A 21,434-nucleotide genomic window follows, 5' to 3' on the forward strand; every position below is an offset into this window, starting at 1 on the left:
GTCTATTGTATGGAGACTTCTCCCACATTGCTTGGCCAGGAATAGGATTTAAATGGAATGCATATGTGTCATTATATGCATCCATTGTCAACCACTTGTGGCAAAATTCATCAGGACGTTTTCCGGCCCTAGCCAATGCAGCACAAGCATGGACACAAGGCATCCCTGCAAACACAATTACAGTAGATACAACCAACAATAATTAAATATTTTTGTAACAGAAAACCAAAACATAGTATCATATAAGATGAATTTTGATCATGTAATAAAAAAGAATTCATATAAGATAATTAACTACCACTTAGTTGCCAAAAACCACAAGAACATAGCCTCTCTCCCAAATCAACTACCATATTGGTTGGGTGGCCAATGACTTCAAACTTTTCATACTTTTCGTCTCCAGACCATACAGGATTCCAACTCTTTGATTCCTTCCTTATCTTCTCCAACCTACTACGCTGTATTGGGGGTAAATTTCCAATATGGCTCCTAAGTTTCACCTTATTCCTAGCAATTGTCCTCATAGCATACATTCTAACTTCTTCCAATAGTGTGATGATGGGTTTAGCTCTGGCCTCCTTAATTCGTGAGTTAAAAACCTCACAGGCATTGTTACAAATATTGTCCATCTTGGATACATTACTGAAAAAAGCTCTACTCCATGCATTCTTTGGCCACTTGCTCAAGTATGACCATGCCTCTTCATTGAGCCTCTTAATTCTTCTCATTCCCTCAATCCACCCTTCTTGTGTTGTTGACCTTGCACATTCCCACAATAATCCTCTAAGTTCATTGTCCTTCCATTGCTTGTTAAAGTTTTTCCACAGATGCCATACACAAAATCTGTGATGGGCATTTGGAATGACTTCCCGAAGTGCTGGAATCAGCCCCTGTACAAAGTTAAACAAAAAAATCACAAACTGTATTTATTCTCGAGCCTCAAAAAGGTCCCTGAACTAATTTAAGTGAACTCAAACTAGTCCCTGAACTAATTTAAATGAACTCAAAATGGTCCCCTAAAACAACCTAATTCAACCACGATGATAAAATAAAAGTCAATAACAATCAGTTTCAATGTCAGAGAATCAGTAACAAGGCCAATCCAGATCCAAAGTAATACAGTTTATTAATATGTAATTCAATTAGTATGACATAATATGATTAAACATTACCTTTTGCATGTCAGAAATGAAGGACCACCCAGGTTGGTAATCACCAAGATCTTCAAGTAACAATTCCAAGAACCATTTCCAATTCTCTTTGTTCTCTACGCTCACAATTGCATAGGCTATGACATAAATTTGGTTGTTTGCGTCTTGTCCAATGGCTGATAAGATTTGTCCACCCAAGCGTGTCTTTAAAAAAGCTCCGTCCAATCCTATAAGAGGTCTACACCCAGCCTTAAATCCTCTCTTGCATCCGTCTAAACATATATACATCTTTTCAAAAATAGGAGCTTCATCAGGGTTTGGTTGAGGGATAACTCCAATTTTAATTGTGGACCCAGGGTTGCTCTTAAGAAGAGTCAGACCGTAATCTCTAACCATATTGTATTGAGCAGCTGCATCTCCATATACTATGTGCCTTGCATCTCCTAAAGCCCTTGTAAGAGAAGATTTATTAAGATCCAAGTCACATTTGCTCTTGAAGTAGGCAAGAGCTTCAGAGTGCTTTAGATTAGGAAACTTCCTTAACTTCTTCACCAGCTTACATGCTAACCATTTTCTATTTGCCAACCTATTTTTGCACTCCCTTGCACATGTATGATCATCATTAAAAGTTTTTATCTGCCAACAAACTCCCTCACTATCCTTTGAGGCATAAACCACCCAGTCACAATCTTTGATCTTGCACGCTCTACACCTTTCCTTATCATTCTTCTTGTACCAAATCCTCCTACCTTCCTGGATACAATACTCCCGGACAGCCTCTCTAAATTCCTGCTTTGTGTTAAATTTCATACCAACTTCAAGTCGTAGCTCTCCAAATCTAGCACTTTCATTAAACACAGGAAATACATCATCAGATTCCACCTCAGATAGCTCATCTTCGGAGGCTGGAGGTGTCTTCATTTCCTCCGAATGCCATGAATCTCCTCCATCCGAATCATCATGATATCTATCATGAGCATCATACTCTACGACCACATCATGAGTACCAGATCTACCAAAAAAGTAATTATCATCCTCACCTGAATCAGACTCCCCCACCACTAAACCATCATACTCTAACAAAATCTTTCTCTTCTCTTTACTCAGATGGCCCTGTGAAGCATGTTTTGATTTGAATTTCTTTGTTTTAGCAGCTGAAATCTTCAATGAATCTTCATCATCACTTGAACTTTTCTCACCTCCAGGCTTATAAAGGCTGTCTTCCACGCTATCATAGCTATCATGGCTGTCTGATGAGGAATCTATTTCTATATGAATTGGCTTTCCTTTAGATGATGATCTTGTTGGAGGCCCTTTGCTTGCTTGCCTTGTCACATGCCTTCTAACATATCCTCCACCCTTGGTCAAATTCTTTTTTGCTCTACTATCTTTCAATTTAGTTAAATTGTTGGGCTGGTTTGATTTGTTGAGTTGCGTAAATTTATTGGGTTGGGTTGATTTTTTTGCCTCAGTTATTTTAACTTCAGTTGCTGTGTTTGGAGTTTCAGTTCGGGTAGAAGTGAATATTGGGGTAGGAATTAATCTTGGAGAAGAGGTGGGGGTTGGACTTGGGGCAGGGGTGGGTATTAGGATGGGAGTTGGCTTTGGAGTAGAGGTGAGTATTTGTATGGGAGTTAGATTTGGGGCAGAGGTGGGTACTTTTGGCAGGGGTGGATACATCAGTTCTTTTCCCTTAGATGGTTGTTGTTCCTCAACATAATCCGGTTCAGAGACTCCATGCTCATAATACACATGAGCAACTCCATTGTTTTTTCCAGCATAGAAGCACATTTTTAGCATCTCATCGTCATTAGTCAATATCCTCAAACCAGTTGTCAATGGCATGTTAGGAACCAACCACCTGCATTGCTCGACCTTATCATACCCAATGTGTTTGTAGTAGTCTCTGACTGAAAAAACATCTAACGTGTCTGTATCTAACCCAGGTAACTCTGAAATTTGTTCCTTGCAGTATGTCAAGCTTCCATCTTTATTTTTGACAAATGATCCTCCATGGTGATATATAATTTTAATGAATTGATCTCCCATCTGCACACAGAAAAATTAAAAAATATCATCAAAAATCATTTCACCACTATAACTTCAATTGTAAATATAAGAAACTAACAATTAATAGGAGTACATACAGAGTACATAACGAGTACATAAAGCCCTCAAAATATTTTTTTCTCTCTTTCGTTAGACTTGCTAAAACATAAATTGCATTGACCAAAACAAGTTCATTTAGAAAATCAGATCAATTACTCCATGTTACAAGATGCAATAAGCAATTGACTTAATGAGATTAAGACTTTGATGAAAATGCACCTCTCTTTTAAATAAAACAGAGCAAGAATCAAATGTAACATATTGCATATGACAATCTGATTCCATCTTTTTATTTCTTAATCCATTGATTATCAGACAAACACACCCATGTTGAAACCCTAACCCAAAAAAAAATTCTCCTAAAATATTCAAAATCAAATTAATGGTACAGGAACAGAAAATGATCGAACATCTAACATAAGCCAAGAAATTAAATGATACTCACTGAAAACATAAACCCTAACATAGAATAAACACAAAAACTAACATATACTAACATGCAAAACAAAATGCATTTAGCTGGAATGCATAAAAAAGAAAAAAGAGGAGGAACCAAAAGCGAAGCAAAAAACCAAAGCATCATCACGGGTATAGAAGTTTTTTTATTCAATATTTTGCTTACCTCGAACTTAGTCAACGTTGGTGAAGAGAAGACGACCGGTGCAATGTGAAGTGATTGAAGAGAAGAGAATCGCGACTTGGAAGAATCTGATAAGTCAGACTCGCAGCGCCATTGAAGAGAAGAGAAAGAAGAAGAACAGTCCTATTATGGGGGAGAATACGGTGTGACTTGTTTAACAAAAACATTTTCCATCTCTATAACATGATACGACGTCGTTTTGGGCTATTTGAGCGCCAAACAAAAACGACGCCGTTTTAGTGGAGTCCAGCGTGGCAGTTCATTGTACACATCATCTCTCCGGTGATGACTCTGTGGCAGAAACCACCGCAGGGACTAAATTGATTAAAATTTATAAAGTTTAGGGACTAAATAGAGGCAATTGAAACGTCAAGGACTAAATTGAGGCTCGAGTGTAACTTCAGAGACCAAATTGAGTATTTTCTCAAAATTTTAAATTAATATCGTGATATTTAAATGCATGTAATTTAAATTCAATCACTTTAATTTAGTATGTGTTTAACTAAGTTGAATTTATTAAATTTGATTTATATAAAAAAAGAAGTTAAAATATTTAGGTAGTTTTTTGCATTTTAGAAAATTTGTGTAATATTAGAATGCTTTTGATTTAATACAGTAAATTATCTTTTATTGACTAAGTGAAAGAAAAAAAGATTAGTTGTAAATATTACAGGAATTAATTGAGGAATTTTAGCTGGTGTGTGTAGTTGAAAACAAAGTTTACATTCCTCCTCCCTCCGTACAAAATTTCCACCGTTACTACATCGTCACAAAAAATGCTTGAGGATATTCCTGGGCGAAAACACTTGGAACATTTGATAAGGCAAAACCAAAGAATCCGTGTGTTGGAGTTTTAGTGTAGGACGCCAGTCAGTGAGGCACTCGGACGCCCCTAACCGTTCTCATTATTTAAAGATTATGAAAAGCAATAGACGAAGGAAGGACGGAAGGAGAAGCCGAGAAGAAGGAGAAGGAGAAGGAGTCCCAAAGGGAAGAGGATAATGTCACAATTTCTGTTTGCTAGCGCTATGTAATTCCAAGAAGAAAGAAAGAAAGAAAGGGGAGAATAGTTCTCATGTTCATGGTTCCGCATTCAATAGACCTAACTAATTAACTACAAATAAATTCAATACCACCAACTTCTTCTACTTCCCCAACTCCTCTTCTTCAAATCACAAAAATGCCACTACCACAGGACCTCACTCCCCACCAACAATCCCACCGTTTCCTCAATTTCCCTTCCGATTTCTCTTCCCTCACCGCGCCACCACCCGGGGGATTGTTCCTCGAACCCGCAACTCCAGATTCCTTCCTCCGCCTGCTTCCCGCCGCCTCGATTCGTGCCGAATTGAATCCCTCGCCGCCACGCCGGAGGCTTAAGGCGGCAGTAGCTGCTAGCTGCTTCTTGTCGGTGAGCTTGCCGAGTGCTAAACTCGTGGTGCCGAATGGGGACAACGGCTCCGACAAGGAGACAAGTTCGGAGGAGGGTGTTGTTGAGGTACAACACAAGGTTAGGACGGTACGAGGAGGCAATGCCGTCAACAACACCACTAAGCATCTATGGGCTGGTGCCGTAGCTGCCATGGTTTCTAGGTACACATTACTATCAAATAATCCTTCTGTTTCAAAATATTAATCTATTATTTAGATGCATTAAGTTTTTAAATGTACTACTCTGTTGAAATTATTAGTTATTTGAAACGGAGGAAGTAACAATTACAGGAGGCACATTGCTATTTAACTTGTGTCTCACTGTGTATAATGAAGACATTTTTGTACAATTGCCTTTTCCTGATGTCATTTTGTTCCCTTAGACTCTTAAATGGCTTTGCTTAGTGTAGTTAGTAGTGTTGGTCTTGATTATTGAATGTATTTTTATGTGTTTTTGTTTATAAATATGCTCACGTTTTGCTGTGCCAGAACTTGTGTTGCTCCACTTGAAAGACTTAAGCTGGAGTATATAGTTCGCGGGGAGAAGAAGAATATCGTTGAGCTTGTGAGAAAGATAGCCACTTCTCAGGGTCTGAGGGGATTTTGGAAGGGGAACCTTGTAAATATTCTGCGGACGGCTCCATTCAAGGCAGTGAATTTTTGTGCTTATGATACATATAGGAAGCAGCTCCTTAGATTCTCCGGAAATGAGGAAACTACCAATTTTGAGAGGTTTATTGCTGGTGCTGCTGCTGGAATTACTGCTACCATTATTTGCCTTCCACTTGACACAGTATGTGGCAATTTCTAATATTTGAATTATGATTTCTTCTTTAGTTCATTTCCTCTTTTATAGCAGCACTGAGTAAAATCATGTGCACAAACTGCTTGCCATTAGTTTTGTATGTAAAAGTGAAAGCACTCAATGGTGGCCATCGCGCACTCAAACATGCTAAGTTATACCTTCTTTAGTTAAGGAATTATTTGGACTGATTTATCTGGATATGGGATCACTACAGATGAACATGGAGAATAATTCTTGTTTGCAGTTTTGCTGCTATGTAGATGAAAAGCTTAACAGAATAAAAAATGTAAAAGAAGAGTTTAATCTGCATAACATTTTTGTGTGAATATAGATCCTGTTGGATTAGCTCTTAACATGGCTAATTTATATTAATAGAGACTAGAGAGAGACAGTTCAGGATTATTGGATCCTGCCTCAAAGGACAAGGTCATTCAAGAAGCTGAAATGAGATCATCATAATCTGTGTTATAACTCCTTCCATGTAATTTCTCAGGGTATGCTATGATGAAGAACACTTTTCAATCAGATTCTCCTTTTAACAATGGAGAGAGGAGAAAGGGGGGGGGGGGGGGGGGAGGATAAAATAGCATGTGCAATGCACATTTTCTCCAAAATCTTAGTTACAATTTCTTAATGGCTCTTGTATTTTGAATCTGAATTGGTCTACGTATGCTTCCTTCATTTAGTGTGAACACCATAATTATGAATGGGTTCCCAAGACAATAAAAGACAGAAGATCACACATTTAGCCATGTGGTTTAATTGGTTCAAAATGTTTACCATTGGTTTCTTTCAGATCCGGACCAAGTTGGTGGCACCTGGTGGGGAAGCTTTGGGTGGTGTTATTGGTGCTTTCCAATACATGATTCGGACTGAAGGCTTCCTTTCTCTCTACAAGGGTTTGGTACCGTCAATTATAAGTATGGCTCCTTCTGGTGCAGTTTTTTATGGTGTATATGATATACTCAAATCAGCTTATTTGCATTCACCCAAAGGAAGGAAGCGAATCCATAATTTGCACAAACAGGGTAAGGAATTGAGTGCATTGGATCAGCTTGAGTTAGGACCAGTAAGGACGCTGTTGTATGGTGCTATTGCCGGTGCTTGTGCAGAAGCTGCTACATATCCATTCGAAGTGGTAAGGAGGCAGCTTCAATTGCAAGTCCAGTCTACCCGTTTAAGTTCTTTTGCGACTTGTGCCAAAATAGTGGAACATGGAGGCATTCAAGCTCTGTATGCAGGACTTATTCCCAGCTTACTCCAGGCATGTCAATTTACTTCCTTGCATGCCCAATTTACTTATATTTTACTTTATGCACTATATTTATCCATTTAGAACCCAGTGAATTTCAGTTGCTATACCAGTCCCTGATCTGTTCAAATTTATGGTTTACTACGTAGAAATTACTTTTTTAATGTAGAGAATATAGGTTCATAATTCATGCAGGATACTGTCTCTGTTAATTCACCTAATTAAATTTTCATTTTACATCGTAACGTGTAGCAATCATTAGGTGGCACTGCTTGTAAATGGTCTTTCTGTAGTTCGCTCAACGTTGCATTGTCTTGTTTATGAAATGTTTCAATTACCCATATTTGGATTGTTATCTTGGTGATGATAGTATGTTATCACTTATCCCAGGCTTTTCCCTGAAACATTGATTCCTTTTGTAACTGCCAAGCCAAAATCATCCCTTTTTCCCCTGATTTGTAACAGAGATGTGTACTTTGTACCAATAATAGCAAATGATATAAGATCAACTTCCTCTGGGCTGAATTTAGCTTTATAATAGATGTATGCTTGTATTTAAATTATGATGACCCTTGTGCCAGTTTTGTCCATATCTTTTCCATGCTGCTTAAGGTTACTTTTATTAATCATAAAACTGATACACTTGTATTGTTTTTTCTTCAAGTTCAGGTACTTCCTTCAGCATCAATCAGTTACTTTGTCTATGAGTTCATGAAGATTGTTCTCAAAGTGGAGTAGGCAATGAATAGATTATTATCAGTTATACACTGATGAGAAGTTGTAGCATCATATGTTTTATAGGTCCACACTTATTATAGGTGCAGAATGGTAGCGGTTGACTTCACTTGGCAATCATATTTGATGTCTGCCTTTGAAGGTTCAAAGCGGGTCGGCAATCCCTTTTACAATTGTTCACAATTCATGTATTTCCCACAGGAAATTTTGGACGGATTCCATAATCAATGAATCTACCAAGGCTTCAGTTTTACAAAAAAAATGTTTGATTAGTGACTGCTTGATCTTGACTTCAATTCTTATTCGCCCTGTACTCTTCTTTCGTTTATTTATTTTTAAATCATTATCATGGAGTATAATAGCACCCAAGCAACCCTCTGAAAAAGGATCTAATATCAATCTCCTCCCTCTAGGTTGTAACTTTTATAATCTTCCATATGCTGGATTACGCCTTATTAGGGTGTGTGGTTTTGTTTTTGTCGAATTAATTTCAATGTAATGTAGTAATTTATACTATACCAGTGGGGTGTTGAAGTATCAATTCTAGACGCTGAAAATCAGTTGTGTCATTCTGGATTATGGTTTGTTTTCTATATTACGAAAATTTTATAATTGATTTATGCTTTCAAAATCAGATATATTAGAAGTGAAAAATAAGTAAATACCACCTGCATTTTCAGCACAGGTTATATTGGTTTGAATCAGTTATAATATAAATCACTTTATTTCAAAACTTCAAAGTCAGCTGTATTCGAGCACTTTGAACTACCAATGCAGTTTATGGCGTAGTTGGATCGAAGGTACAAAATCAGGAATACAGCGACTATAGAGATTCATGGTGAATAGAGACCTGCTGCATTATCTTTAATATAGGAATATGCTACCGAGTAATGATTTTACAGAGTAATGATTTGTACAATGTTTATCATGGAAAGAAGTAACTAAATATATGATGAAAATTAAAGAAACACTTTTAGCGGTGAATTACAGCCAAACCTAATGAGACTGAGAGGGTACAAAAGACAACACAAGTCTAATAATCAAAGAAAAGGCAGGCTGGTAATCAGACCTCGTCCTCATGGAGGAGCATGTTAGGAATACCCTTGTTGACGGGGAATCGGCGGCCGGTCTCGGGACAGACGAGGGCGCCTTCTTCGAGGTGGAGCTCGAGGAGTGCGTGGTGGAACCTACTCAGGAACTCGTCCGACTCAAGCATGCCGGAATCCACCTCCTCCGGGAGCTGCGTGTACCCCATGCTTCTAGAAGCTTCCAGGAATGCCTTCCACTCCACCTTCTCAAACATCTTCCGCAGGAAATCCGCGTTCATCTCAACCGGCTTCTCAACCACCTTCTCTGCCTCGATCCGCAGCGGAAACCCTTTCTCCACTCCCTTTATATTCGACGATAGCATGTTGTGCGTTAGCAGCCTCATCTTCTACCTAAGGCGCTCTGTTTCCACTGTGACAAAGAAGAAGAACCCTTATGCCTGATTGTTTGGGTTTATATATAGAACCCTCATATAATAAAGTGAGGGTCTGTATAACCTAATTTTACAAAGCCCAATTCCAAAATAAAATCATTGTCCTAACAAGAGTTTATCTGCCCCAAGACCCAAAAAAAGAGTTTAACGGCCTAATCCATTGTTTCTGAGGTTTAGCCTTGCTTTTCTCTCTGCAACGAGTTCATAAAAATCTTATTTTTATTTTTAGAGTAAAGTATCATTTTTGTCGGGTAAATTCTATTTGTGTTTTTAACGTTTAAATCGTCCTGCTGTCAATTACACATTATGAACGCTTTAGTTTGAGTTTTAAAAATCTCTTCTTGTCTCTTCTTGAAGTTAGAATACAAATGTCTTGAATAGAATCGATGATCCACTCCAAAAAAAAGCTCATCAAAAGTTGAAACTAATTCCTACAATATTTACATAATTCACTTTTGTAAAGATATAATTGAATCTAAACACAAATAGTGGGTATAATATTAAAATCGAACACATCCAAGTGAGACCTAATTGAGAATGAATACATCCAAGTGAGAATAATTGAAAAATATAATCTGATTTGTTAGTATAATTGATAATAGGATAATATTGAATCACTTTTATAAATGTTAGGAATACAAATAGAATGACTTAAACGTTAGGGATACAAATAAAACTTACCCAAAACGTTGGGACAAAAACGATACTTTACCCTTATTTTTATTTTAATCCTTAATTTTCTTTTGTGTTGTGTGTTGTGTTCCGATTGGTTCACTATTTTTTTGGGTTTCTGGTCATAGAGGGTTAAAAGAAGCCAATGTTTGGGGCAATGTTCTGAAAATCAGTTTGAACCGAACGGTCGAACTAGTTAAACTGTGAACTGATGAAATTTTCGGTTCGGACTGGTAGTACAACCGCAAAATTAAAAAACCGATGTCAAACTGTAAAATTGGTCGGTCGAACCAAATCGTAAACCAATCGGTTTTTTAAATTTGACCAAAACACAGCCGTTTGGTCCTTCCCATTTAACCCAGCAACCCTAAATCTCTAATTCTGTAATTCTGTAACCCACTCCACTAACCCTTGCACCACACAAGACAAACGGCGCAACTCTCCCTCTCCCTCCCTCACCCTCACCTCACCCTCACCCTCACCCTCAAGCTCGTCCTTCCTCTCACTGCCGGCGAGTTGTCTCCGTCACTTGCGTCCAGCTGCTGGACTGCTCCCGCCGCCGTCGCAAGTTGGAGCCTCGAAGATTATAGTCGCGATCGTCACCATCGTTGCTGTTTCAGCTTTGGAAGGACCGTCGCCGGACTTGCCTCCTGCCTCCATCGTATACCTCTCTTCCACCGTCGCCGGCGTCAGCTCGGTTGTACTGGTTAGTTTTGTTCACCGATTCCTCATCTATTTTATACTTTTATGCTTCTAGCTTCTAGATTTTTTTAAACAATAATTATTGAATAATCTATAAACTTGTTATGGGTTAATAATTGTTAATTATTCTGTGAGTTTTGCTGCTGTTATTAGTTGAATTATTGTTGAATTTTGCTGCTGTTATCGGTTGAATTTTGACTCTGATTTGGTTGAAATTTGCTGCTGTTATTATTCAGATCAGACTCTTATGCATAGAGATAGAGTTTGGAGCTAACAAGTGAAGTTATAGAATTTTTGAATGGTACCTTTCGGATTGTTGGATACTGATAAAGTATGTAACAGCATTTTTTATCCACTCCAATATGCACCTTCATTTAGTTAGCTTCCATGCTCATTTTAATTTATATTTTCTATTCTTTGGTGCTTCAAAACTTGACACTTTCTAGGATTGATCCCTATGCAATCAACTTCTTAATACTGCTCGAGAGAGGTGAACATTCCCTTTATTTGTCCCTTTTTCTTTTTCCGAATAAATAATTACTTTTTCACTAATTTTTCACTACTATCATATTAATCTGCATTTTTTTGTGTTTCGGGGGTATATTAATCTTCATAGTTAAATTACTCTTTTGTGGCATTGAAGAAGTAGACTTAAATTGTTTGATGACCTCTAAATAGTTTGAGCTATTGATTAAGTATCAACAATATTATTTTTCTTTTCAAAAAATTAATTTTTTTAAATTATATAAAATCAAGTACAATTTATAAATTATTTTTTAGCATTTTAAAATATCAATTTTACCTTTATAATATTTATCTTTTAAAAGTCTCCAAACTAATTATTTTTGTTATTATTTTTATTACAAATCAAATAATATAATATAAGGTTAAAATAATGTTGAAGTAAGAATGATAAGAAAAAAGAAATTATCCAGTCCAATAAAAATTTTTATAAAAAGGAGAGAGTACCTGAGAAAAAAGAGAAAGAAAAAGAACGTAGAGATAGAAATTAGAAAAAGAGTATGGAGTAAAAAAAGTACTTTCTAAAAACAACGCAAAATAGGAAAAATAAGAAGGGGTAACAGTAGAATAATAAAAAATAGCACCATGGACAAAAAAGAAAAAAATTCATAAAAACAGTCCGTGTCCCTCTTCCAAATCCCGTGTCCATCATTGTCCTTCGTAAAATAGTGGACACAAAAGTATAAAAAACTGTTCCGGAGACAATATGTTCAGTGTGATGTCTTTGCTTCCAAACACTTTTTTTAAAAATGTGCTGTTCATGTTTCCGTATCCTGTATCCGAAAACAAACGCTACCTAATAGTTTGAGCTATTGATTAAGTATCAACAATAGAGCTTTGAGATAGTTCCTAGGTCCAACACTCAATAACAATTAGATTTTGTGTAGTTAAATGTAATACTAGGCTTATCATATATTGTATTTAATTTGTTAGAACGGAAAGACAAAAAAAAAAAAAAAAGCAAAAGGTACAACATGAAAGTATTTGAATGAGATTATAACATTCAGGTTTATATAGTATTTTTAATTTGGATATTTTAAAGTTTATATTAGATTATAATTATATTTTAGTGTGTTTATTTATATTTTATTATTATTTTATTATAAAACGGTTTTTTCGATTCAACTACGGTCAAATCGGTTGAACTTATAAACTAATAAACCAATAGCTAAAATAGTTCGATCGTTTCGGTTTTCAGAACCTTGGATTGGGGCCGTAGATTTCTCTCTGCTTCTCAAATTTTGTGGGTTCTTTATTTTTCTTTTCTTTGCTCTGTTTTTTCTTGTTCTTCTTCGGTGGCTTTTGGGGATTTATTTAAAAAATTTTAATTTTAATCTATTGTTAAAAAAATAATATTATTATTTAACTAGATTTTGCGTTTAAATCTTTTTTAAATAATAAATTTAAAATTAGTTATTTATAATGATGTCAGAAGATAAAATTAAATGTTAATATATGAAAATTAAATTCAATTTAAAATAATAATTTTTTAAATAATTATTAAAAAATTGTATGATTATTTTAAAAGACATTTATTTTTATTGATGTTGTTTGTCGGGCTTGGTAACGCGAACTTGTGACCTTAGTAGAGGCATTAATGTGATGGAATTGGGTTTCGATCTGCCCGGTTAGGCTTAAATGGGTGGCAACATGTTGATCTACTCTTACTTAAGTATAGAGTTGGGTCTCGTTGCTTGATAGAAGGTCCAAGTGTCTAGAATCCTAGATATGAAGGACAACGCATGAGACTGGACTCGCAGAGCAGCGAGAACATTCGACTCATGATAGTAGAGGGATAACAGGCTGCATCCGCAGCCCACATGCCTAGTGTGGCTTTCTAACCACTATCTTTTTTTTTCTCATTAATTATCTTTTGAACAAAAACTTTAGAAGCAAATTACAATTGAATTTTTTTTATTAACAATTAAAAAAATTTTCTGTTCATATATTTTCTTTTGCACAACTATTAAATAATCTTTTTCATTCATAAATTTTTTGGAAAAAAAACTTTAGAATCAAATAAAAACTAAATTTCACACTAATAAAATTTCTATCTAATCAATTTAATCCTTATCTAAACACTTTTACCAAAGTCAAAGTGTCACTTGTCGCTTAATGAAACCCAACATAGAAAGAAATTCCGAACACATGCTTCGCCTGGCTGGCTTACTGACAAACTCGGCTTAACTTCTTTATGTTCCAACACATTTTTTGTACTTTTATTGCTGTATGCGCGCTTGCCATTTTGCAAAGTTCTTAGGCTTGATAAGTTACACATTGGTCATGTATGTTAGAGAACACGAGTTTATATAGTTTATGAGAAGTAGTATTGATTGTCGAGTTTAGTAATGCGAACTTATTATTGTGATGGACTTGGGCTTTAACATGCCCAGTTGGGCTTGAATGGGTAGCAACATGTTGGCCTTGGTGCTTGGATGAAAGTCCGAATGTCTAAGATCTGTTTGCAGGATGGATGCTCCATTGTATTCCTAAGAAAAAGATTATCTAATATTTTTAAAATATAAAACCTAAATAATAAAATTTTAAATTATATGATATTATTTAAATTATTATTTTAGTATTTTAATTTATAAATTATATATTTTTAAGACTAATCATATTATATGTACATAAAAATAATTACATCTATATATATTGAAATAAAAATACAAATTAAAAATACATATATTTATATATAAATATATAATGATTAACAAATAATTTGATAACTGATTTTTATGTACACAAAATATTTTTATTATAAAATTTTTTATTATATTATATATATTTTGTCCCTATTATTAAAATTTTTTAGATCCGTCACTACCTGTTTGTTTTTGAATTTTCATATAGAACCCTTATATAATAAAGTGGACTTTTGTATAACCTAATTTTACAAAGCCCAATTCCAAATTAAAATTGTTCTAACAAGAGTTTAACATGTTAGAAATGGTAATTTATGTACTTTTTAATATGTTACATCTTGGGTTTGAACTTTGATGAATGCAACAAGTATTTAAAAAGGAAGCCTCTAATGTTGTGCCAGTCATCTGACAAAAAAAACAACATTAATAATTACTGTCCAAAAACAAAAACAATATAATTTATATTTAACAAAAGCTTCTCTATTTAATCCAATGTTATGCAAAAATATTTAGATAACTACTTAAAATGTATATATAAAAAATATGAATAAAATTTTATTTATAGATTTTCTTTTTCATTTCTTATAAAAAAATTTTGACAATTCACAAAAATAGTTGCAAAAAATCTACTAATTAATAAAATCACTAAATTCTAGAAATAATTTTTTAATTATGATTAAAAATTGTATCAAAATTTAATTTTTAAATTTTTTTATAATAAATATATAATATTTGATTTTTTATTAGTTTTTAAATCTTTTAAGATTATGTTTTTGATACTCACATTTGAGAAAAAAAAAAATTCTTCGATCAATTATCAAATTTCCATAACTTTAATTTGAACTCAATTTATAATAGGAGTAGTATCATATAAATATATTGAATTAAATTCTTTTAGAATGAAAAATTTGATATAAAACAAATAATAAATATATAATTATTTTTTAATTATGATAATAAAATTTAAAAATGATAAAATTATAAAATTAATTATGATTAATTATTATTTTATTATTTTTTATTTTAAAAGATTTTTTTCAAACTTGTTATATACAAGAATAAAGTCTTTTTCAAAGCATACTGGCAACATCGTTGGAATTGGAATTTGGTGTTCAATTTCAATAATTATAAGATTAAAAATCCCTTCAAATCTCTGCTTCTTATAAAAAATAGACACATATTCAAAGGTGTAAAATTGTAAACAAATTAAATCAACAAAATTTGGACTAAAATTGAGATGAAATGGCACAACTTCAAACCATCTATTGTCAGTTGGATATGTACTCCCACCATTTATACATAGCATATCCATAAACTAGGCTGTAAGCAATCACCCTCATAGGAGAATATGCAAATCTGCATTATATATATAAAAAAAAATCGTTCAAATATGGTCCTATACTAAACATCGATGATCTGTAAATTTGTCAAAAATAAGAGCTCTTAAATATATATACAATTATGCAGATTTAACTAACAGTAATATTAACAAGATCTGATTTACTACAAATTCCATAGAAATAAAATTTATCTTTTAAAAAATACCATTACTGTTAATTAAATTACATTCCTAACATATCAACTTAATTTAAAGTCAAATTGATTGAAATTACATAAATCGTAAAGATATATAATTGAACAAAAAGAAAAGAAAACAAATTATTACCTTTGAAATCCAGATGGTTGGGCAAGAGAAGTTCTTTCTTCAGAAGTCACAGGATAAGGCCAACGAGAAAAGTCGCGGTTGAAATAATCCCAATCAGGTAAGAGCAACCCCGCAATACCCAAAATTCCCACAATATAGGTAACTAGCATCTTGTTGAAGGAATGAGTAGAGAGAGCAACTATCAATATAAGGGTGGCAAGGAAGAGGAGCGAAATTTTAAGAGGGCCGTCGTTGGTCATTGCCACAGGGTTAGTAGTTGAAAGAAGGAAAAGTTGATGATATAGATGCTAAAAAAGAGTAAATCACGGTGAAAGAGAGAAGAGCCATACCGACATCTAATACTGTGAAGAGAAGATTGTTCTTAAGTGAGAGTAACGCCACGAAGTTAGGAGTAGTTGCATTGGCTATAAATGCAATCTAACGATCCCTTATCCGCTCATTTAATGTACTCTGATATATCTTGAATTAAGTGATACAGAGTAGTTGGTAGATTTGTTCGATTAGAGTGTTTGGTTAGATAAAATGATAATTTTAAAAATGAGAATTTCTATTTAGTATATAGTTATATTTTAAAAATATTATATTATTTTTTTAAAATATTTTTATAACTTTAATTTAAAAATTAACCATTCTTACTGTAATTTTGATAAAATTACTATTATAATTGAATCCAACACATGCAAAATCATTTTAAGATGATCAAATATTATAAATAATTATTCCATCAAAATAGAATTGTGTTCTAATATTATAAATAGCACATGCCCATGTTAATATATATAAATCAAATTGCATAAAAATATATTAAAACAAAGTTAAAATATATGATATGAATATGTATGTAAATTGATAATTGATGAATATGCTAAATAATCTCAAACAAGTTAAATTAAAATGCATTACATAAATGCCTAATAAATATTAATAGTAGAAATATTTGAGGAAGTACTCAATGACAAACGAATAAATAATTAGTAATGTAATGATTTCATATCTTCTTTCTTCTATATAAAAGGAGGAATTAATTAAAAAAATTTAAAGGAGTCCATAATAACAAAACATAAAATGAAAAAAGAACAAAAAAATAGTAAAAATAAAAAAATAATGTATAAAAAACAATGTATAACAACATAACACAAAAAATAAGAAACATAACAACAATTATTCATAAAATATTAAGAAAAAAAAAAGATAAATCATAATAAAAAAATAAAATAAAACCATACGGAAGATCAAATCAAAGAAATGGTGAATTAAAAAATAATAAAATAATAAAAAAATAAAAAAGTACCAATATGTATAAAGTTAGAATGTAACACCTTAATATTTTTAAATTAGGTCTTATTTAGATTATATTAGTTATTAATACTCAAATTTTACAAAATTTTAGAAATAAAATTATTATGTAAAATAATTTATAAAAAATAGCGAATAACAAATTTTTATTTTTTGAACACCATTTAAAAATAGCGAGGATCTTGATATAAGTAGAATTAGTGATACTAATACTAAATTATAAAGGCAAAAACAATGACGAATTTTATTCGTATCAAAATAATTATGTAAAAACAATAAATATCATAATTACAATTGTAATTACTTAATAAAGATAAAATAAGATCTACAACAAATTATAATTTTCTCACTTTGCATGACTATGACTAAAAACAATCACTATCTTTCATTCTTAATATGAATTTGAAAAAGTGTTTAATATTCTGTATCTATGTCGTCGATATCCTGCTTATAATCATTCTATAGTATAATAGTCTTTTAAACTTAATCGAGTAGCGTATTATTTTGTAATGCATCGTTCTTGAAGATGATATGAGAGAGGGGTGAGAAACAATGCAATATTATTCGATTATTATTTTCTAAGAGTTTTTTATAGTGAACGTGGTGTGACTTTTAGATGCTTCCCATTTACTTATGTTATGACGTATATGACTCATGACTAGATGCCTATGACATTAAACCAAATAGAATGCAAACACATGCATGAATTTTAACTTGGTTCACTACAAGAAAAATGTTGAGTACCGTCGGATTTAGCGTCGTAGAGTCACGATAGATTTACCGGTAGTAACCACATCGAATTCGTAAGGTTAAGTAATTATCGACGGATTCTATTTTCCGACAATAAATTCGTTGGTAATATCTGGAGGAAAAATAAATTAAATTGGCACGTCCTTATCATTGGCCGTTTGAAAAATCCAACGGTAACTCAATTTAGTGAAACACAATGGTTTGCCGTCGAAATTTTTGGACGGTAAATCCGCCGAGTGGCGTAGATTCAAAGCACGAACCTCTTCCCCCTTATTCAAACCCTCACCACCATCTCCCCCCCCCCTCTCCCTCTCTCTCTTTTCCAGACACCGTCACGATCATTTGCCGCTGCCACCAAGACCATCGCCATCTCCACCCTCTCTCCGTTGCCGTCAACTCTTTACGCTGACACCTCCTTCTTCCCCTCCTTTTCTCCCTCCTTCGCCGTCACCACCATCCTCCAACACCATCATTTGCTGCCACCAGAACTTTGGTGACCAACGCTGCAACATCCACCTCTTCTCTTATTTCTTGCTCTGTTCTTCATTATAGGTTCTTGAGCAACTCTTTTCTAATTTCTTTAATTTTAGTTTAATTTAGTTTAGATTTGAGTAGAATTTTAATTTTAATTTTGAATCAGTTTCAAAGTTAGTTCAGTTCAGTTTTTTAAACTTAGTAAATTTAGGTTGATTAATTTAGGTTAGATTCAATACATTAGGTTTTGAATTGTTGAAGTGTTTGAAATTCTCTAATTTTGTTATTTCCTGCGTTGATGAATGTTTTGATGAGAAATTGTTGTTGAGATTATTTGCTAATTATTTAATTTTAGTTTAATTTAGTTTATGTTTGATTAGAATTTCAATTTTAATTTTGAATCAGTATCAAAATTAGTTCAGTTTGGTTTTCTAATCTTAGTGGATTTAGGTTGATTAAGTTAGGTTAGATTCAATATATTAGGTTTTGAATTGTTAAAGTGTTTGAAATTGTGTAAATGTGTTAATTGTAGCATTGATGACTATTTTACTGAGAAATTGTTGTTGAGATTTTTTATAATTGTTTAATTTAGTTTAGATTTGATTAGAAATTTTCAATTTTAATTTTGGATCAGTTTCAAAGTCAGTTCAGTTTAATTTTCTAATCTTAGTGGATTTAGGTTGATTAAATTAGGTTGGATTCAATACATTAGATTTTGAATTGTTGAGGTGTTTGAAATTGTCTATTTATGTTAATTGTTGCATTGATGAGTATTTTGCTGAGAAATTGTTGCTAAGATTGTTTGATAATTTGATATTTGCAGACATATCGACAGATAGAATACTGCAGATCAGGTTGCTGGTCGTGGTCGAAGTTGTGGTCGGGGTAGAGGGAGGGTTTCTTCCGGTACCCTCAAAATTTTTGGATCTTCTTCCTCTACTCCGACCACCCAGCTGACGCCACAGGCTGCAGGTTTAACAGACCAGCCGTTCATCATGGTCCTTAACCCCAACTACGTGTCTCTGTCTATATAAACGATGCCGCCTCCTACCACTCAGCAGCCTGCAGTCACGTCGACGCCACCTCGCGACGGATGCTGTGGCCTTAGAGTCCAACTACGGAAGTGAGGTAGTAGCTGATGCCCTTCCACCACCTCTAATCGTATGGTTGAAGATTTAGCCTGATGGCAGCACAGGGTAAGTATCACATTGAGTCTCATGTATTTCCTGTTTTGATTCTAATTTAGCGGATTTAGGTTTGAATGCTAGTTAGTATTTTTAAGTTTCAATGATTATGATTAACTTTGTTGCTAAAAGTTCCTGAAAATGTATTCCTGTCTAATGGATTTAGGTTGACTCTAATTGCCTAGTTAGTGTTTCATGTTTCAATGATTATGGTTGTTGCTGAAAGTTTCTAAAAAATTGATTCCTCTTTAGTGGATTTAGGTTGATTAGGTTGGCTGGTTAGTGTTTTTAAGTTTTAACAATTATGATTAACTTTATTGCTGAAAGTTCCTAATAATTAATGCTTGTCTAGTGGATTTAGGTTAATTTGGTTGCCTGGTTAGTTTTTCATATTTCAATGATTATAGTTGTTGCTAAAAGTTCCTAAAATTTGATTCCTCTTTAGTGGATTTAGGTTGATTTGGTTGGCTGGTTAGTGTTTTTTAGTTTCAACGATTATGATTAATTTTATTGCTGAAAGTTCCTGATAATTAATGCCTGTCTATTGGATTTAGGTTGATTTGGTTGCCTGGTTAGTGTTTCATGTTTCAATGATTATGGTTGTTGCTAAAAGTTCTTGAAAATTGATTCCTCTTTAGTGGATTTAGGTTGATTTTGTTGGCTGGTTAGTGTTTCTAAGTTTCAACGATTATGATTAACTTTATTACTGAAAGTTCTTGATAATAAATGCATGTCTAGTGGATTTAGGTTGATTTGGTTGCCTGGTTAGTTTTTCATATTTCAATGATAATGGTTGTTGCTAAAAGTTCCTGAAAATTAATTCCTGTTTAGTGGATTTAGGTTGATTTGGTTGGCTGGCTTGTGTTTTTAAGTTTCAATGATTATGATTAATTTTATTGCTGAAAGTTCTTAAAATTTTATTCCTATTTAGTGGATTTAGGTTGATTTGGTTGGCTAGTTAGTGTTTTTCAGTTCTAATGATTATGATTAACTTTATTGCTGAAAGTTTCTGATAATTGATTCCTGGCTAATGGATTTAGGTTGATTAGGTTATCTGGTTAGTGTTTCTTGTTTTAATGATTATGGTTATTGCTGAAAGTTCCTGCAAATTAATTCCTGTTAGTGAATTTAGATTGATTTGGTTGCCTGGTTAGTGTTTTTCTGTTTCAATGATTATGATTAACTTTATTGCTGAAAGTTCTTGAAAATTGTTTCTTGTTTAGTGGATTTAGGTTGATTCTTGTTTGTGGGTTGTTAGGTTTGCGTTGAACAACGTGTGTACTCAAGAGATGACCAACATCATCAAGCTAATGTACGACCATCCCTGATCCAGCTAAATAGAGATCCCGCTGAGACTAGAGAGTGATGGTTTTAGAAATGGACGGTAATTACTATTTTTTCAGGTTTAAACCTTTTTAGCTAGTTTATATATTCTATTTTGCTTAACTAATTTTAAAGTTTCTTTGTTGCAGTTGCACTTTAGGTGGGACGCTGAGCACGACCTTAACATCAGAAAGATATTCAACAATAGAATGGGTGCGCAACTCCAGCAGATGTTGGATGATGTTCATTATGGGAGGGACCACCGGACGCAGTGGCTTCGACCAGACATAAAGAAGGCTCTATTTGTTTATTGGGAGACCAATGAGGGGTTCCGGCATCGGCGTCTCACCAACAGAGCTAACAGGGCCTTGGCCAGGTTGTCCAAGTATACTGGCGGCTCAGCGACCTTCATGAAGACTAAGGCCAGGCTAGTATGTAAAGTGACTTTAATTTTGTTAATAACTTAGTTATATTCTTCTGCATATCATTACTAGGAATCCTAATCATATTATTTCAATGCAACATGTGTAGTCAAATTCGTTGAATTACGAGGCGACATTGGCGGAAACGTTCAAGTACACCCATATGTTGAAAGAG

General features: G+C 33.7%; 3 protein-coding genes across 5 annotated transcripts; 1 reads left to right on the forward strand and 2 right to left on the reverse strand.

Annotated features, from left to right (window-relative positions):
* The first annotated feature begins 4,644 nt into the window (after positions 1–4,644).
* Positions 4,645–8,749, forward strand: LOC130945238 (probable mitochondrial adenine nucleotide transporter BTL3). Its single transcript, XM_057873967.1, has 4 exons — positions 4,645–5,493; positions 5,821–6,124; positions 6,933–7,400; positions 8,058–8,749. The coding sequence occupies exons 1-4, from the start codon at positions 5,081–5,083 to the stop codon at positions 8,124–8,126; spliced, it is 1,254 nt and encodes a 417-aa protein (XP_057729950.1). The 5' UTR covers positions 4,645–5,080; the 3' UTR covers positions 8,127–8,749.
* Positions 8,750–8,955: 206 nt separating this feature from the next.
* LOC130945239 (multifunctional methyltransferase subunit TRM112 homolog A-like) lies at positions 8,956–9,617 on the reverse strand. The gene has a single exon (XM_057873968.1). It carries the CDS (start codon positions 9,553–9,555, stop codon positions 9,187–9,189), a length of 369 nt encoding a protein of 122 aa, XP_057729951.1. The 5' UTR covers positions 9,556–9,617; the 3' UTR covers positions 8,956–9,186.
* Positions 9,618–13,540: 3,923 nt separating this feature from the next.
* LOC130946801 (signal peptidase complex-like protein DTM1) lies at positions 13,541–16,217 on the reverse strand. 3 transcript variants are annotated; one of them, XM_057875653.1, is made up of 3 exons: positions 15,811–16,217; positions 15,404–15,500; positions 13,541–13,988 (listed from the first exon to the last, which is right to left on the reverse strand). In XM_057875653.1, exons 1-2 carry the CDS (start codon positions 16,047–16,049, stop codon positions 15,413–15,415), a joined length of 327 nt encoding a protein of 108 aa, XP_057731636.1. In that variant the 5' UTR covers positions 16,050–16,217; the 3' UTR covers positions 13,541–13,988; positions 15,404–15,412. The 3 variants fall into 3 exon arrangements, with proteins under 3 accessions (XP_057731636.1, XP_057731637.1, XP_057731635.1); XM_057875654.1 differs by lacking the exon at positions 13,541–13,988 and adding an exon at positions 14,300–14,549; XM_057875652.1 differs by lacking the exon at positions 13,541–13,988 and having other exon boundaries at positions 15,351–15,500.
* Between the last annotated feature and the right edge of the window lie 5,217 nt (positions 16,218–21,434).

The sequence above is a fragment of the Arachis stenosperma genome, chromosome 8 (genome assembly GCF_014773155.1).
Source record: "Arachis stenosperma cultivar V10309 chromosome 8, arast.V10309.gnm1.PFL2, whole genome shotgun sequence".
Lineage (NCBI taxonomy): Eukaryota > Viridiplantae > Streptophyta > Magnoliopsida > Fabales > Fabaceae > Arachis > Arachis stenosperma.

Coding starts and splice junctions, on each gene's coding strand:
- LOC130945238 (XM_057873967.1), top strand. CDS start 5,081: ATGCCACTACCACAGGACCTCACTCCCCACCAACAATCCCACCGTTTC. Junction 6,125..6,932: donor TTTGCCTTCCACTTGACACA/GTATGTGGCAAT, acceptor GGTTTCTTTCAG/ATCCGGACCAAGTTGGTGGC. Junction 7,401..8,057: donor TTATTCCCAGCTTACTCCAG/GCATGTCAATTT, acceptor CTTCAAGTTCAG/GTACTTCCTTCAGCATCAAT.
- LOC130945239 (XM_057873968.1), bottom strand. CDS start 9,555: ATGAGGCTGCTAACGCACAACATGCTATCGTCGAATATAAAGGGAGTG.
- LOC130946801 (XM_057875653.1), bottom strand. CDS start 16,049: ATGACCAACGACGGCCCTCTTAAAATTTCGCTCCTCTTCCTTGCCACC. Junction 15,501..15,810: donor CAACCATCTGGATTTCAAAG/GTAATAATTTGT, acceptor TATATAATGCAG/ATTTGCATATTCTCCTATGA.